At 40.0% G+C, this 17,191-nt stretch overlaps 1 protein-coding gene across 5 annotated transcripts in view; it reads left to right on the top strand.

Moving 5' to 3' along the window:
• Positions 1–276: 276 nt before the first annotated feature.
• The window catches only part of CUL1 (cullin 1), a 54,097-nt gene continuing 37,182 nt past the window's right edge, over positions 277–17,191 (top strand). The window contains exons 1-5 of one of the 5 annotated variants that reach the window (XM_068936040.1): positions 316–400; positions 2,970–3,087; positions 11,272–11,365; positions 12,063–12,136; positions 15,461–15,747. In XM_068936040.1, the coding sequence (XP_068792141.1) occupies positions 15,608–15,747 (140 nt within the window). In that variant the 5' untranslated portion in view covers positions 316–400; positions 2,970–3,087; positions 11,272–11,365; positions 12,063–12,136; positions 15,461–15,607. Of the gene's footprint in view, positions 401–2,969; positions 3,088–9,506; positions 9,607–11,271; positions 11,366–12,062; positions 12,137–15,460; positions 15,748–17,191 lie in introns of those variants that run through there. The other 4 variants (XM_068936042.1, XM_068936041.1, XM_068936039.1 and 1 more) reach the window with 4 other exon arrangements.

The raw sequence follows: 17,191 nt of genomic DNA on the forward strand, positions 1-17,191 counted from the left end.
GTTACACGCAGAAACCAGCCGCCCCCGCGTGCCGCCTACACAAAGGCGATGCTACACGCGCTGCCGCGTTTCACCTTTTCCCTTCACACACTGGAGCTCGCCACCGGAGCTGCTTTAATTTAAGCCTGCCCAGGGGGTCTCCCGGGGCCAGCACCCCAGCCGGCTGCGCCCCCCCCGGCCGCCCTCTCCCCAAACCGCCCTCTCCCCTGAGGCAGCGGCCGCCTGCCCGAGCCCGGGGTCGGGGCGAGGGGCGGCGCGGCGCGGCGAGGGGCGGCGCCTGGGCGCGCTCGGGGCCGCGCTGGGGGGAGGCGGCGGCGGCGGCGGCGGCGGCAGAGGGAGATCCGGGCCCGGCGGAAGGGGCGGGCGGACGCGGCCTGACTCTGCGGGACGCGCGATGCTGGTGAGTGCGGGGAGGCCGCGGCGTTGTGTCGCAGCCAGCCCGGCGGCGGTGGTGGTGGTGGGGCCCGGCCCGGCCCGGCCCGGCAGCTGCCAGGAGGGCCGCGGCCCAGGCCGAGGCGGCGGAGCGGAGCCCAGCACTGAGTCACGCCGCGGCGGGAGGCAGCGGGGCGAGGGGCGCCGGGCCCGGCCCGGCCTGCCCGCCCTCCTGCCCGCCCGCCTGCCTTTCTTCACCGCGCCAGGGAGGCGGCGGGCGCCGCCATGGCGGCCCTGGCGGCGCGGGCCCGGCGGCGGCGCGGAGGCCTCTAGCTACGCACTGGAAATACCTCGCCGCCCTCGGAGCCGGGAGCCCGCCTCGGCCCCTCGCTGCCCGGCTCCGGCCCTCTGCCGCCTCCTTGCCCTCGGCCCGGCTGCAGGGAGCTTCCCCCCATGTCCCCCCCCGCTGCCGGCCCAGCGTGTCCCCGCAGCCCCGGCGAGGCGCCGCTGCGGCCGGACAAACCCCCGCGTGTCCCTGGTGCCGCCGTGGCTCCTCGGCGCCGCGTCCCGCGCGTCCCCCCCCCGGCTGGGGTCGTGCTCCGGGCTTGCCCTGGTTGCCCCCTTGCTGTTGCCACCCCCCCCCCCCCAGTAGCCTTTTCTCTGTCGCCCCCGTCCAGGTGAGCGGTCCTGCAGGTTTTGGTCGTGGCTAACAGGCAGCTGGTCAGCCTCCCAGGAACTTGGTCCGGCACTGGAAGCTGGCTGCGTCTCTCCTGGCATCTCTTCCCATCCTTCTTGTTTCCCCTTCGAGTTGTGTTCTTTCATCATCGTTATTCCCTGATTACCTTTTCCCCCTTCCAGCTTTCTTCCTCCCCGGTAGCTGTTTCCTTCACCGCGATTCTTTGCCCTTCTGATCTTATTTTCCTGTTGTTAAATCCTTCCTCGTGATCTCACCTAATACCCTTTCCTTTTGACATGTTCCTTTTCTCCATCGACTCCCATGCTGTCTCCCCCCACTTTGTATTTAAATCCTCCAGCTGTGCTTTTGAGGAGAGGAGGAACTTCAGCCTAGATTGTATTTGTCAGCCAGTACTAGGAGAACACGAAACAAACATTTTTAAACCTGTTTTACCTTATTTTATTTGTTTCTTACTGATTTCCTCAGCAGTCTTTGCCCCAATACATGTGTTTGTGTATATTCACATTCTCTTCCCCCCTTTCTCCACCGACACACACACCCCCTAGTGTTAGTTTAGAAAAACAGCTCTCTTGGAAGACCTTTTGGTAGGACCTGGGGGAGTGGTCTGTGGGGGCAAGAAACTTCCAGCGGCTGTATAACTTAAATTAGTGCCAAGCATTGTTTCTTAATGCTGTATTGTGAATTGGTACTTCAGTTGAGGTACGGTATGTTTGGGATGGTTTCTCTTTGGGGAAGTCCTAAGAGGCCTCACTGGGCCTCCCTGCTACTCACTAGATGCATATTTTTTCCTCAGGAAATGATCACAGCGAACTGCTGCAGTGTTGAGTATTGGTGGCTGGGAGTCTGTGTTGCACTGGCACTTGTGTCTCTGCTAGTGACTCTACTGGAAAGTAGTCTTTTCTTTCTGCTTTGTGATTTCTTTTGTTTCTCAGTAGTAGGTTACCCAACTTCTTATTTTACATCTTTCTGAATTGCTTTAGTTCTTAACATTGGTTGCATTTTATAATCGCATCACCACGACGTATTTGAGGTCCCATTTAAACCTTGGACGTAGTTGTGCCATGGAGGTGTCAGGACTAGTTTCAAATTTTGGAAGTAATTTATACACCTAACTTAGAATCCAGAATGAGTATCTAACATTAACAGCTTATTCACAGTAGGATCTGTTTCTTCCTCATTGAGAAAGTAACTGGAAGACAGCTTAGAGTAACTGAATTAGACTTCTAGTCTGAATTACTCCCCTAGAGGAATCTTTTTCCATCGCCTATCAAGGGGTCGTATGGAGGAACAGTTTCTTGGTTTAGGCACCTAAATAAGACACATGTGCCAATACAATGTTGACAAAGCAGTTGTGCTGATTAAACTAAATGATTCTACTTCTACTTTTATCCTTTCTACACTGGTTTACACTTGCCTTATAGCTTGAGCCTGTTACTTAGTCTGTCAGCATGAGAAAATTGAATCACTAATTTATATCATTTAAATTTAAGCTCAAATGATTCATACCCTTATTTGGAAACTGATGTGAGGATGGCTTTTGTGATTTCAGCTTATTCTCATTATTAGCTTAAAGTCTTACATCCTAGCCATATTGTTATGGATATAACATTGGATCCTCGGAGAAAGTTGTTATATCAGATATTATATCAGATATTAAGAAAAGGTTTTTTTTTTTCTTTTTGTAATTTAGATGTCAAGATCTCTGAATACTGCTTTTCATCAGTTATGTTTCTCAGGTGGTGTCTCCTTTTACATAGTTGCACAAAACTAACTTCTCACTTCAGTGAGACCCAGCTTAATGATGAGTCACATCCTGGGTGTTAGCGGTGAGGTGAATTGAGTGTACCTGGAGTCTTCTCTTCTGGCATTGAAACTGTTTTTATGTATTTATTTTTCCCAGTGGATGAAACAGGTTTAAAGAAGTACTTGTAGTTATACCACTGTCAACGTCAAAAAATTTGCGCTGTGAATGTGACGTGAGCAGATTGTCCTAGTAAAAGGTTGCCTGTATGTAACAGGTAGGTACCTAAGTTATGTGTACTGCACTTCTTAGCCGGGATTTTCTAACTTGCTGAAGGCAGAATCAGATGGAAGTGTAATTAGTGGTTAGATCAGTGCTGCTGTTTTGCTCTGGTGATGATGCTTCTGTATGTAACGTGCTGTCTAACCTGGTCTGTCTTGAGAGGGAAAACTGGGCAGGGGTCGCACCTCTGTCAGCATGCCAGGAGGACGTGTGCCGGCAGTGCCAGTGGTGCGTAGGTCAGTATGATCATCTGCTTTCCTGCTCTACAGAGCATAGAGAAAAGAACAGTAGAAATTGCTAATAAACTTGATCTTGGAAGTCCTGTGGGCGCTTTGAGAATGCGTGAACTTGTTTCATACTGACAGCTTATGTACCAGTATTAGGTTTTGGCAAGGGTGCGCTCATATATGCTGTATAATTACTGCCTTTTATTTTTTTATTTTTTTGAGATAAACTCCACATAAGCAACTGGTGACTGGAACCAACATTTAGAGGCCTAGTTAAAAGTTGTAGCCCACACATGGTGCAGAATTAAACTATTCTTTAAATTTGCTGTGGAGACCATTCAGTTCCTCTTCTTAGTGAAAGTTCTCCTTTTAAGAAGTGTGAAGGCAAAGATCAAGAAAAATAAATGGCTGGAAAATTTTAGAGAGCTCTTGAGCTCATCTACTTTTGGATTCTTCTTTAAGTAACTTGCTGTTTTATTATAAGAGAGTCAGTGAAAGAACTACTACCAGTTGACTGCTGATGGTTGTACCACAGTGCAGTTCAAACCTCCTATAGCCATGACTAAAGGACATGGTAATAAAACTTTCTGGAGCTGATGTGCACTGCTGTAGTGCTGTAACTTGTAGGCTTACTTTAACGTAATTACAGAGCGAGACCATTGTTAGGTTTAAACATTCTTTGTATTATTCAGCATGAGTAGTTATACAAGGTTTAATCATGGAATAGTTGCAGTGCTGCTGGTAGGGAAAAGTACTGTTTTAGGAAATAATCTGTGTCTCAGTGGGTTATTTTCTGATGGGTTTTCTTTTTATCCCCAAAACCTCTGATGTCACAATGGTGAACTGCTTCACATTGCTAAATCACCTGTTCTTATAAATGATACAAGTCCACATAAAATGTCATTTTTTAAAAAATAAATCTACTATTTCATTCCACTTTATTTCATGTAACATTTTCAAAGCCACTCTTCATCTGAGAAGCTTAAAAAAAATTACAAGAATGAAGGCTAATGTGAAGATGAGAAAATGCTGATTCCATTTTGTGCTGCAGGAAACTGTGGCACAGAATAATACTACAATTTGTGTCAGCTTTGGGATCTCTAGGTATTTTATCCTCAAGATTGTCCTACCCTGAATAAACAGTGTAGTTCTGATGTGGTGCTTTTTCAAAGACCTGGATCAAATTAATCTTATCTCCTTTTCTTTCCCTTTGGTTATTCTGGTTTTGGAGTCAGAAGGTTTGCTATTACAGGTTGCTCTAGCAGGTATGAGGTGTTGCTTTAAATCAGTACTCCGAATAAAGGATCACACATGCTTGGTTTCTTTCTAGTGTCCTCCTAATGGTGCAGTAGGTGCCAGTCATAGTTCAGTACCTTTGACTTCTGTTTTTATTAAATTAGAAATACTCAAGGTTGATAGAAAATGCCCCTTATCCTTGGTTCCATTAGATTTGCTCTAGTTAATGTTGCTGCACACCAAAAACTTGGTGTTACTGTCAATGAGAAACTGAAGTTTTTCATTCACACGTAGGAAGGTGAGGATCATGGTTATTAAAAATTTCGCAGTCAGTGTGGGCACTCTCTGCTCTGATGCTGTCCTAATTTTCAGGAGAGACAGAGGTGCTTTTCTTCTTCCCATGGAGCGGCTGGTGGCTTTGCTACAGGGACCCGGGTGTATGTTATTTGTTAGCGCACAAAGTAGACAAAAGTTAATGTGAGGATTCTATTTAAATGTAAAGCAGGAAAATAAAAGAAATTGGGTCGTTAGGAGTAAAGTTTTCAGCTGTAGCTGACCTCAGAAATTGCTTGTTTGTATTTTTCATTTGCGGCTGATCTAACTTGACTTTTTGTGTTCTGTGTGTTTAAGGTCATGCAGTATCTTAATGTTGATAGAATTTAGAATTGAGGCTGCTGTTCTGATCTTAGTTCATCCTGGTTTGCTCTGTAATTTAATCTTAATTTCATATGTAAATTTACAAGCTCCTCTTGTCCCACAGTAGTGGAGACTGTCATCTATGGAAATTTTGCCTATAGTTTGGAGGAATGAATTGGGGGGTGGGGGAGGGGGAGTAAGGGTAAGGATTGTAGGAAGTACTTCTTGTTTTATGTTAGATGCTAGCCTTACTTGCGATCTTTCTTCCCATGGTACTAATGTTGCAGGAAAACCTTCCGCTTGCCTTTTGGTGGCCAAGGGAGAAATTTTTCACTATATAATTTGAAATGCTCAGTTTTTTAAATTTCTGCATTTGCTTAAGAGGACAGTCTGTGTTCTCTTACTGCAGATATTTTTCCAAATGCTGTTTTCTTTCAAAGTGTTCCTTTGCTAAAATCCCATCACTAATAGGAGGAGTGTAACACCAAAAAGTATGTGCTGAGGTAAATTCTTTAAAACTGATTTGGCTAGATTCCAGTGCAGGAGTAGCTTTGTAACTTAATGGTGCAAGCTGCCTCAACGAGAAGCAAGATTTAAGTGTGGCTGTTAGGGATTTGTATCGGTGTTTAACCTTTACAGAATTAGTGTTTCGCTTCTATACTACACATGTGCCTCTTGCAGTTGTTGTGGGACAGAACTGATTAAAAATTTGCTGAATTGTATGTGGAACAAATGTTTTAGGAGATATAAATTCTTTGCTGTGAGAAAGTTAAATTTGTGTTTGTTACAGTTAAGATATTTGAGTTGAACAAGAAAAAACACATATGAATACCTTTTCAGGCTTTAATGAGAAAGTTCACATTGTTTTCTTGTTAGCTCTGGAAGTATGTGGATAAACATTGTCAATATTTAGGCACCGAAGCTGAAATATTTAGGAGCAGCACTGTTTGTCGCTAACAGTGTCGCAGCAGAAGATCCTACTAGGAAGTTACATCACTAGCAGGTGTATGGGTGAGCTTAACATGGACTTACAGTTAGAGTGTAGTCAAATGTAGAAGTTAAACTAGATTTTTTAAAAGTGTGTAAAAGGGGCATCTTTCCCAGAACAGCGATTTTGCCACTTGCAGGAAACGAATGCAATTAATCACAACATTCCTGAAGATGAACTTTTTCAAAACGTGCTACTCCTTGTTATTACGAACGATTTTAACTATGTGCTAGTTGTAATGCCAGTTACTCCTGAATAAAACATTAGTACGAAGACAAAAAAGGAGGAAGCACTTCAGTATTTAAGCCATACTCTTGTGATATATTTGGACATCTAGAAACTGCAGACTGCTTGCAAGACAAATCAGTGTGACTGTTATTTATAAACTGAAGTGGCAAACTGCATTGCCTTGGATCAGTTGAGCCCTTGCACAAGTAAGAAGATGGAAGAAGTTGTAAAATTAGCAAGCCTCTGGGAAGAGATTCCAGCCAAAATTGGATGGCACTGGTTAACATTACTACTTTTTTAAGGTACTGCTAAAAATCACCCTTTTCCAAGAGTGAAGTGAAAACATGATATGCCAACATTGTTGCAGGGAAAAATTCCTGTTCGTCTCTAACAGGTCAGTATGAAGTTGTAAGAGGTGATGTGCTAGATTCTATTACAATTGAGAGCCTTTTGTATCAGGATTTAGAGACTCGTCCTACAAGTTTTGTTTGAGATTGCCTTGCATGTTATGTCGTGACTGAAGTGGATTGTCTGGCCGCGCCAGGATGCTCTTGGTGGAGATCAGCCAGATCAGTGTTGCAGGTTATTAAATTAGTTTCAGATAATGTTTTGATGGCTGCTGAGAGCTTTTTAGGAAATCAGTTATTTGTAAGAATTTTCCTCCTGGAATCATCAGGATCTCTGCACTGGCCCAAGATACTGCAGAGTTCCTAGTCTTTGGTGTTTGTTCTTGCTAAATTGCATTTGATGTTTCTCCCTGCTGCCTCCTGTTCTTTGTTCTATAGGAAAGACAAGGTGCACTGTTCTGTCTTCTGCTTGGAAGGGTGGATATCTAGCAGAGTGCTTTTTTCGTCTGTCTTCCCTCGCCTTTCTTTTCTGCATGTCCTTGGCTAATTCAAGAAACATCTTGATCCATGTCGTCCTTTGAGGCTGCCTAAACTTTTCTTCCTTCGCTTTAGTCTGCTTATTCCTTGACTTGATTTTCTCTGCACGTGATTCTGCTCTCTTCCCAGGCTGCTACATCCCTTTTTCAAGATGCAGGAGTTGAGCACTATCAGTCTTTTAAGAAGTACAAAGCTTATCACTGCAGGCTCAGTTAAAAAGTGGTGTAGGGTCTGCATCATGTGTGTAGTGTGGGAAGACCCGACCACTCAGGTTAAACTGAACGTGTCGTTTCTAAGAGTAGTTCTAACTATTTTGTGTAACTATTACTTGTATGGCAAAAAATCCCTGAACTCCTGTAAGATGGCCAAAGTAAAAAAGTTTTACCAGTATATTAATGATAAGGGTGTGGTTTCTCACAATATTTCTGCATAGGCAAAGGTATTAGGGTTGATGCAGTCACAGTACCTTTTTATTTTTTTGCAAGATTGTTTTTACTGACAAATTTTACTTCAGCTCTGTATGCAGAAAGGATTGTTTGCTTGTATAGAGACATTAGTAAACCTTACCTAGTCTGGAATAGCTTTAATGTATTAGGCAGTACCTACATGTTTTTGTTGTTTTGTATTAGTTCTTGCATTATTGTAATGACATCTCTGTCATATGCTGCAGGAACTTTTTTTGCTCAAGAAAGGCAAGGCTAAAGCTGAAACTAAGAAATAGTGAAAGAATATTAAAGAATTAATAGAAGAAGATGCAAAGAGACAATGTGGAGAAGAGACGCATTCAAACTGGGTGCTTTTCTGAGGAATACTCGTTTATGTCTTGGAAAAGTCTTTATAATTGGGCATGCAAATTAAAACCCTGTTGAAAAGGTCATGATAATGTGCAATTTAAGTAAAAGTCTAAAAACTGCGATTCCAAATTGCATTCATATATTGTGTTTACATTTGAAAATAAAGGTAGCCTTGAGTGTCTTTCTGGTTGTGAAGAACGCATCCAGGGTCTCGTTTTTCTTTTTCTTTTTTTTTTTTTCAGCTGGCAACTGTGTCCCTGGCATATGAAGTAATGTAAGGGTGTATTCTTTATACAGCTTTAGATGTTATTGATCAGAACTGTAATCCGTAGAAAGGAAAGGAGGTAGGGGAAGAACACTAGAGTCCCAAAGCCCTGAATGGGAGCGTTGTCATAGGAGTAAATCGGCAGCTGTTCAACTTTCATACCAAATTTGCACATCTTGGTATTAAACTGCTGGCAAATTGAAGCTCTGCTTCTTAAAAAAACATGCCATGCAACATGCTTTTCCCACCGAAAGACAGCTTTTGGAAGGAAGGAATATATGCATGTATACTTTTTTCATAATGAGCTGTGCTCAATTTAACCCTTCAGAAAATAAGGTGAGCTGAAGCTTTTCATGCTGTATCTAACTCAATATTTTCTAATAATACAGGAGAACTGAACACTGTAATTTGTGTAACTCATCTCTTGAATATCTTTGCCATAGTTGAAAGAGGGGGGAAAAAGTATTCTAATATTTCTCTTCTGATATTGATATGAATTTTGGAATAGCTGTTTTTTGCAGTAATTATGGCTTCATTTTGCTGGGATGCAGTGGATGCCGTCTGCTGTAGACAGTCTCCAGATTTTGTGTAATGACAGAAGTGTGGGGTGTAAAGTGCTAAGGACACGATGCGTGATCCCAGGCTTGACATAAGGATTGGGTCATTTGATATGCTTCTGCCTAGTTTATACTCCATATATTTAGTGACCTGAAATACTTCTGGACAGAAGCGTCAATGCTATAAATAAACAAATTAATTTGCAGGCATATGCATGTATAAAGTATCCTCAGAATCCTAAATTATGAGTGCAAGTGATTGTAAGGACAATATAATAATTTCTTCTGCTTCTTCCCACCCCATCAAATCAGTGTGCTGGAACAGAGGCCATGTCCTTTAGGATTTTAGAGAAACCTTTATAAACCTGAAAAAAAAAAATCCCAAGAAATAGCTTATATACATTTTAAAGGTGAGGAAGTACTTCATTTTGCAGAGGATACTTCCATATGAAAATTTCTAAGGTTTTTTTTTTCTCCCTCATGCTAATGCTTATATCTGATTAAATATGTAGATTGTATCTTACAGTTTTACAGGCTAATGAGCAGTGAAAGTATTGTTCTCATCTCTTCACTTTGCATTTATGTTGTGCTTTCAAAAGGTGTGTGTGTGTTTACATGACTTCAAGAAGAGTCCTAAGTGTATGTGATTTGTAGGATGGAATATTTTCAGTATCATACCTATGGAGCCGCCCATCTTTGGTAAGAAAGGCTATATGAAAAGTAAATTGACTTCTTTTGACTGTGAGAGGGGTTTGGCTTTTTTTTTTTGGTATGTTTTCAGTGTTAGGCTTGGTGCGAAGTAATAGACATGCCCTTGGAGACTTGCAAGACACAAACTTGCCAAATATGTTGTTGTGGTAATAATACTTTAGAGTCATTTCAACTACAGTAATTCTGAAGTATACTGGAGCTGGAGTGGAAACCAGCATTCAATATATTCAGTTGTTTTTAAAACAAGTATTTAAAAAAAAAAAAACAACTTGCGTTAAACCAAATACAGTGTTTAATGTGCTCCTGATTTACTTTTGTGAAAATACTTCTTGTGTATTTGTTTGGTAGGGAGCTGATTTGATCCATGTTGTGTATCCTAGGTAAATAACCTTAATAGTTACCTTAGTTGAATGTGCAGGTAGCAGAGACTTTGCGGGACTAAAATTGTTTGGGAACTTTCTCAAGGGTTGCTATTAGCGGAATACAAGAGTGTCTGTTGAATTACTGGATCAGACTGTTGCTGAAATACAGCAACAGGAGAGGGGGATAAGATTAGTTAGAAAAGTCAAGCAGGAAAAAGGGGAGATGAAACAATTTGGCAAGAGGAATTTTCATCTTGCATTTTAAGTGTGTGGCTGTAATTTTGATAAATTTTGACTTCTGAAGCCAAAGATTGATTACACTTTATGCTTTGAGCAAAGAAGGTTACTGTTTTGCTTATAGTAGTTGTTCAATGAATATGGTCAGTGCACAAATTTTTACCAGAGTAAGAACTGCAGCTGTTTTCAAAATGAATTTTTGTTCCTGGGAAACTTGCATTCAGTTTTATAAAAAGAAATTGGATTTCGAGCATCGCCCAGAGGGTAAAAAGTTCTGACTTTTATTAGGCGCATGTAAATTTTGGAATCCTCATAGTGTTGAGGATTTTTTTTTTTTTTAAATGGATTTCATTGTGTTGTAGATTATCAGTGAAACTTGCTTCTTCTCCACAATATATTTATTTTTACCGTGATGAAATCTGGTCACCTTACCTCATGCTGTTAGGAGTGACAAGAGTGGTGTTCTTATGTTTGAAATTAGACAAGGGATAAAATATTTGGAAATGACTCTGTCACTTATGGTCCTGTGCATCTCTACTGTGTCTCTAAAAAGTGCTGTTTAGTGTCCTGAGTCAGTTAGAAAACCTTACGCTGGAGCTGCAAGTTCTTACTGGGGTCAAGAAGCTAATAACTAACTGTATAAATAACTCTAGATTTGGAAGTTAAGTAAACTATCTTTAAATCAATAATTTGGAACAATGGATGCGTAGGCGTTGGGGTTGTGAAGTAGGAAGGTATTGTAGTAGGACGTCAAAATAGGGTAATTAACTCTTGCAAGATAGCTTTAGATGCTGTAAATTCAGTGGGTTTTATTATGTTTTTTGAATAAAAGTAGAGTTAATCTTCGGAGATGTTCTTGTAGACCTTAATTAACATATGTATCATTTGCCTCAGATGGAATATAGTTTACTATTAGAAGTTTTGTAAAAGCAAAGATATTATCAAGTGAGCTCATCTGAGCTGCATGAGAGTTCTTGTGTGTTTTGTTTTGTTTTTTCTTTTTTCCAACAAGTCATAAAAGGGAGAGGAATAACACTTGTCTCTGTCCTTCAAGGATGTAGTTTTGAAGTTTTGGCAGGAATATTACTTTTGACATTGGTATGAGCAGAAATGACAATTCTGTTTCGACTGTGGTGCTTGAAAGCAAGGTAAGAAATGGGATGGTGTTGAAAAAAATGCAGATGTGATATTTCCATGCTTCTGCATGGAATTGTATCTAAATTGGAAAGTGCCGCAGTAATTATTTTGTTGTTAATTATAGTTGGGCCGGTGGAAATAGTTCAGTCTGGATTCTCCGATCCAAAGCTACAGAGCAGATGTTGTGACTTGGGCAGGTAGTCCTGTTCATGAAACTTTGTGGGAGGAAGCATGGTGACTGTCAGGTCAAGACTCACTTGTACCTGCTCCTACTAAAAACATTTACCAAGGCAATTAATTTGCTAATGTGAAGTTTACGACTTAATGTTGAGCTTTTAATTCACCTGTAGCAGCTTAAGATTCTAGGGCGGGCGCCATGGTCTTGGCAATTGCACATAGACCTGGCATCTAGAAACTGTTGACTTTTAAATTCTAATACTAATTTTGTTATAGTCTCCATACATTCTGCTCTTTGATGTTTCCTAACATCAAGAGCAATGAGGATCGCACTAATAGATTTTCTTGTGTGTTTTCAAAAACATGGAAAGCATCAGCAAAATCAGATTATTGTACGATTTCAGATAGTCCACGCAATATCATCTTGTCAGTCAGCTCTAAGAGCTTAAATCTCTATATAGCTTATCAGAGAATTCACATAAATATTGCTGTAGATTTTTGACCTTTCTTTCTCTTTTTCTCCCTTTTTAGAAGCTTAACATTCAGGACCTTAGGTAAAGAGATGCAGAGTAACTGCTGTGGACCACATTTGACCTTCCAGAATTGTACGTGTCGGAGAGGCTTTCTGTGCTTGAGTCATAAAATCATTTTGAAAGCTACACTTAAACTTGGCATATGGAATAGAGTTTCATATTTGCACTGGATGCTTGTATACAATAGCTGTGCTCAGTAACAAAGCCTCACTTCTCCCTCCCCTTTCTAAAATCTAACTAATCGTATCTTAGTTTAGCAGCTCAGTACAAAAGGCTGCTTTCATAAGTAAGCTTTTGTAATTAAAGTCATCTTATGTAGTGATACTAGTCACTTTTTACTCCTGTGAAAAGTAGTTTATAGCTTTTTTTAGTCTATTGCTTTTTTCCCCTACTGCGTTAACTAACAGCTAACTGGAACAAGCCAATTTATTTACTCTGGTAAGTTAGTGGTATGGTGCTATTATGATTCTGTGTTGATGCATTTAGTTGCAAAATTCAAACTGGAAATCAGCCAATGGATAGTCAGGTAACGTAGTCAAATCCAAATGTTGTAGTGCAAATTACTGATTGTAAAGAGAAGATATTTCTAAGACGTGCAGGGCGTGAAAAAATAAGTTAAATAGAACATAATTTTGATTTGTTTTGTTTATCTTTCTCTTTTCTTTTAATGGCCACATCCTAATATAAAAACAGAGGGTAACTTTAGGGGGATGGCAGGGGAAATAAAGTATGGTATGAATGAGGAATGCTTTAATTCCAAAAGATTGTGGTAAAGGTGGTATTTGTAGCTGCACTTGGGTGCATAAACAATTAGGAGAGTCTTAGTTGGGGAAGGAAGTTAAATATTATTATTATCATAGGGGGGAAAACTCCACCTCTGTTAGGCAGCTGGTGATCACGGGCTTACGTGGAAGAGTGGTTGCCTCTTACTGGCACCTAGAGAGACGTTTGAGTAAGAACACTGGCCGTTGCGGTCTGCTTGGGAACGGACATGAGCTTTGGACCTTGTCCCAGTTGTAAATTATTATATCCTTAGTTCTACTTACTGTGCTTTTTTAACCCTGAGCTAGTTACAGGGTTATTCTTTTGCTGAGAATTTCTATATGGCGTAAAGTATTTTGTTACCCCAAAATATTTAGTAAAATACATCCTAACCCAAGGCTGCTTACTTTTTACAGATTAATAAAAGAATAATAATCAGTTACTTTTTACAGATACTATTGCAGTATTAGACTTTTAGTTTCTTAACCATGTTTTCTCTTGCTTGTATGGAGAGTTCAAGTAATATTAGATTTAGGGAACTAGAAAGTTTCTTCTCGCTTGGTTTATAGGCATAGAATGCATTCTCTTGCTTTGTATCACAATGCTGATCTAGGATCATAGTCCATGTCCGTAGGTGTGTTACCTGCACAATCTGTTTCCGCCAATAAAAGCGAGAGGCCATTAGTGGACTATTGTTCTTCTTGTCCTCTGAGCTGTGGGACTCTGTCCATCATTGGTACTGTAACAAGTTCTACTTGCAGAAATTGAAGAAGTGAAAGATGAACAAGGAGTGATCTGCATTACACTTCAGCTTGGTGGTATATCATTCCCAAGTGTTCTTAATAATCAGTTTGCTGTAGTTATAGAAACACAGAATGGCAAAGTTAAGATAAGTGTGTGTTTTATAAGATATTGATTAAATTCTTGTTTTCTGCCTAACGTTCCAGTAAGTTGCTGCTCCTGTAAAAAGAAAAGGTACAGAAGCAGTTTATGTCCGTAACTGCAATGAGACAGTACTTTCTGTTTAGATCAGCATCATGAAAAAACTTCTCAGTGGCAACTCTCAAGCTTGAGATTTAAATGCTTAAAGGTGATGGGTGGTAAAGGACTCTGAGGAATGGTAACGTCCATGTTATTGCAGTAGGGCTGGTGGTTTTTGGCTGAAAAAAGTGAACAAATGTCTCAATATTAGCTGTTTTTAAGGGTCAAGGGAGAGGGAGAGTCCTGCAAATTTTGTTGTTGTAACACAATATTAGATCTTGAACGTAGAGTAAAATCTGGATTGGAGCATGTAACAGCCCAGATGTGGCTATGGCAAAGCACCTATGAAATATTGTAGATCCTGAAGGAATGTATTTTCCACTGCTCAAAGATCACAAACAAATAGTATGATTAATCTGACCTTAGGTATACTATTCTTGAAGTTTTGTAAGGGTTCCTGTGACACTTGGCCCATAGGCTCCATTGTAGGACAGACTGGCTCATCATAAAACTATATTTATCCTGTCCACAGAAGGATGGTGAAGAATAATCATGCAGTGTTTCACTGTGTTTTGTGTATTATGATATTTCAGTAATAGACAGTAGGGTAGTTGGTTCTGATTTATTACAGCTCTGCTGTTTGTGAGTTAATGTTTTAATTGTATTATCTCTTTTGTACTTTGAGGAATCTTTCTAATTTTGTTGCTACATTGAATGAGCTGTGTTAAAATTGCAAAAAGTTTAAGGGCTTTTCTAAAAATGACTCTTTCTGCTTGAAATTCTCAGTAGTTCTTTCTCAACAACTGTTTTTCCTACTCTCTGTCATTTCATGAGGTTAAATGGTAACAGCCTTTGCGCTAACTTCCAAACTTTGTATGCTCAAACACTTGCATGAATAGTATATTTTCTTAGTTTCTTATTCTTCATTTTACGTTTCACCCAATATTTATTTTGTGCGCTTAGTTTTTCTTTCTTCCCCCGCGTTACTGGCTGCATATTCTCTCACTCATAAGATGACATGCAAGAGAAAGGGATGTTTATTTACTTAACTAGAAATTAATGTAAATATGCATTTACCAGATCTGAAAATTCTTTCCCCAGATACTTTGGACTTTTAGATTACTTGTAACAGAATCTGGAGTCTGGAAGAGCTTGGTGATAACAGAAGAAAAATAATGATTTTAATAGCTTCTGATTAATCTTAGATATTCATCAGGATGTTTATTAAACAGTGGGTTACCACAGAACTCTGAACTGATGTTAGTTCCTGGAGTTTTACTATTGTATAAGGAAGAAACACTTTGTAGTAGGATAGCATCTGCTGCTTGGAAAGATTCTTACTGGGAGTAACTCTACTGCATTTTCTTACTAGCATTAGGTTTTTATTTTCAGTCACACTAACCAAAGTAGCTATAATTCCATCCTTCCACAGCTTTGGACAGATTTGGGCACAAATGATTGCATCTTGTAGCAGATTGCTGAATCATAAAACTATGTGTTTTGGCTGTGATATTTCAGATCTCATCATGTATTTCTCATCATTGTGAATGAAAATTGTTTCAATTAAATGATTAATCTCATATCTTTTCATCTGGTATTAATGAAGCGGATTGGGCTGTCAGTGCATGTAACATATGTTTTTTCCTTTTGCAGGTTACCTTCCTGGGAAGCATCACTTTTTGTATGTAAAGAACATCTTTTGAGTTATTGCAACTGGGTTTAGAATGTTACTTGTGAATCTGATGGAGGAATAACCAGATCTCAGACTGCTGCACTGGAAGACTTTACAGGAAATACAAAATGTCATCGAATAGGAGTCAGAACCCTCATGGACTTAAACAGATTGGTCTTGACCAGATATGGGATGACCTAAGAGCTGGAATTCAACAGGTTTACACCAGACAAAGTATGGCAAAATCCAGATACATGGAACTCTACACGTATCCTAACACCTAAGCCAGTTAGTACTTCCACTGTTAGTATACTAAAGATTTTTTTTTTTTTACGCTTTTAAGCTTAAAACTGTCTTTATAATTATGATCTCTGAATTTCAGGTGTGATTGCAATTAACTTTGACAGAACGGATATTTAAAGTGTTTTTTTTTTATTATTATTAAGTTTAATTTTGAGTCCACAATACACCAAAAGAAAGTAGAATTTCTTTTTTCCTTGTATGTTAGTGCTCTGTGGCTTTATGCTACAGGTCTTATTTGTAATAATGTCCAGTTAACTTGAAGAACTTTCTCTTGTGAACCTTAAAGTAGTACTTTTCTCTGCAGAATTTCTTGAGTTGATTTTACAATTTTCTAGTTGGAGTGAGGATGTGCCCAATGGATCCTTTTCTTGAATTCCCAGCTTGTCTCTTGTATGCTGTTCTGGTGATTGTTCCAAGATACAAAAAAAGATGTGTTCATGGTCATCATATGTGCATATTGAATTACTATTTGGAAAATTCCAGGAAATTTTTTCCTGGCAGGCAGCATGTAAGGATCTTATATCACTGATTTTTTTAAGGAGAGGTGATGCCTCTTACTGTATTAGAACTTCAGCGTATTACTTCAGGACTTGGTTTGGAGTGTGAGAAATCCTGCTTCTAGGCTCTACCTATGACGCAGCATGTGAATGGATTTGATGAGGAACCACAATAAGGTGAAGTCTCTCAGCTGTCCTCTCTTTTGCATTTGTTGGTTGTTGTTTGCTCTTAGAACTGTGTGTTTCCCAGCAGAGCACTACTAAAGATGATGGTAACAGCACAGTGTGTAGAGGCGTGATAGGAGAAATGTTACTTGATTAGTGAATATATATCCTCTCTTGTGTTAAGTAGTTCTGCTCTTAATTCACTTTTAAAGTAACTTTTTTTTTCCAGGGTTCTTGTTCTGATATGATACATAAATTAATGTCTAAAACTCTGACACCGATTTGGAATTGCATATCAAATTTTAGTCTGTTGTGAGTTTTTCTGAAAGGTCAGAGCTCTTACAAAAGAAAGAATCTTGACGGCTATAAAATAATTCTGTCGTTCTCTGGACTTTCTAAGCTGATAGAGAGGAGTTTGCATTCTGTACGTGTAATCTCAGAGTGGGTGTGTAATCTTATCCGCAGAATCCATGCTGCTAGGGAAAATAACCTCAGCAGTCTGCTGAATGTTTGTAAGATGCTTCTGTAGTAGTCATGGGAAGCTTAAATAACGTTTGGTTTAGAGTCAGAATTTTTCCTACAACTTTCAAGACTGATTTCTTTCAGCACTAGATCTGTTGCTGTTCTTGAGTGATTAAAACAAATCTGCAGCAGTTGAGCGTGTGCTAGAATTTGAAGTGTAGCAGAACATCCGAGAGATTATTTTCCTCGGAGTACCTTTAACATTTAACTCCTATTTGTGGGTTC

This window comes from Struthio camelus, chromosome 2 (assembly GCF_040807025.1).
Source record: "Struthio camelus isolate bStrCam1 chromosome 2, bStrCam1.hap1, whole genome shotgun sequence".
NCBI classification, from domain to species: Eukaryota; Metazoa; Chordata; class Aves; order Struthioniformes; family Struthionidae; genus Struthio; species Struthio camelus.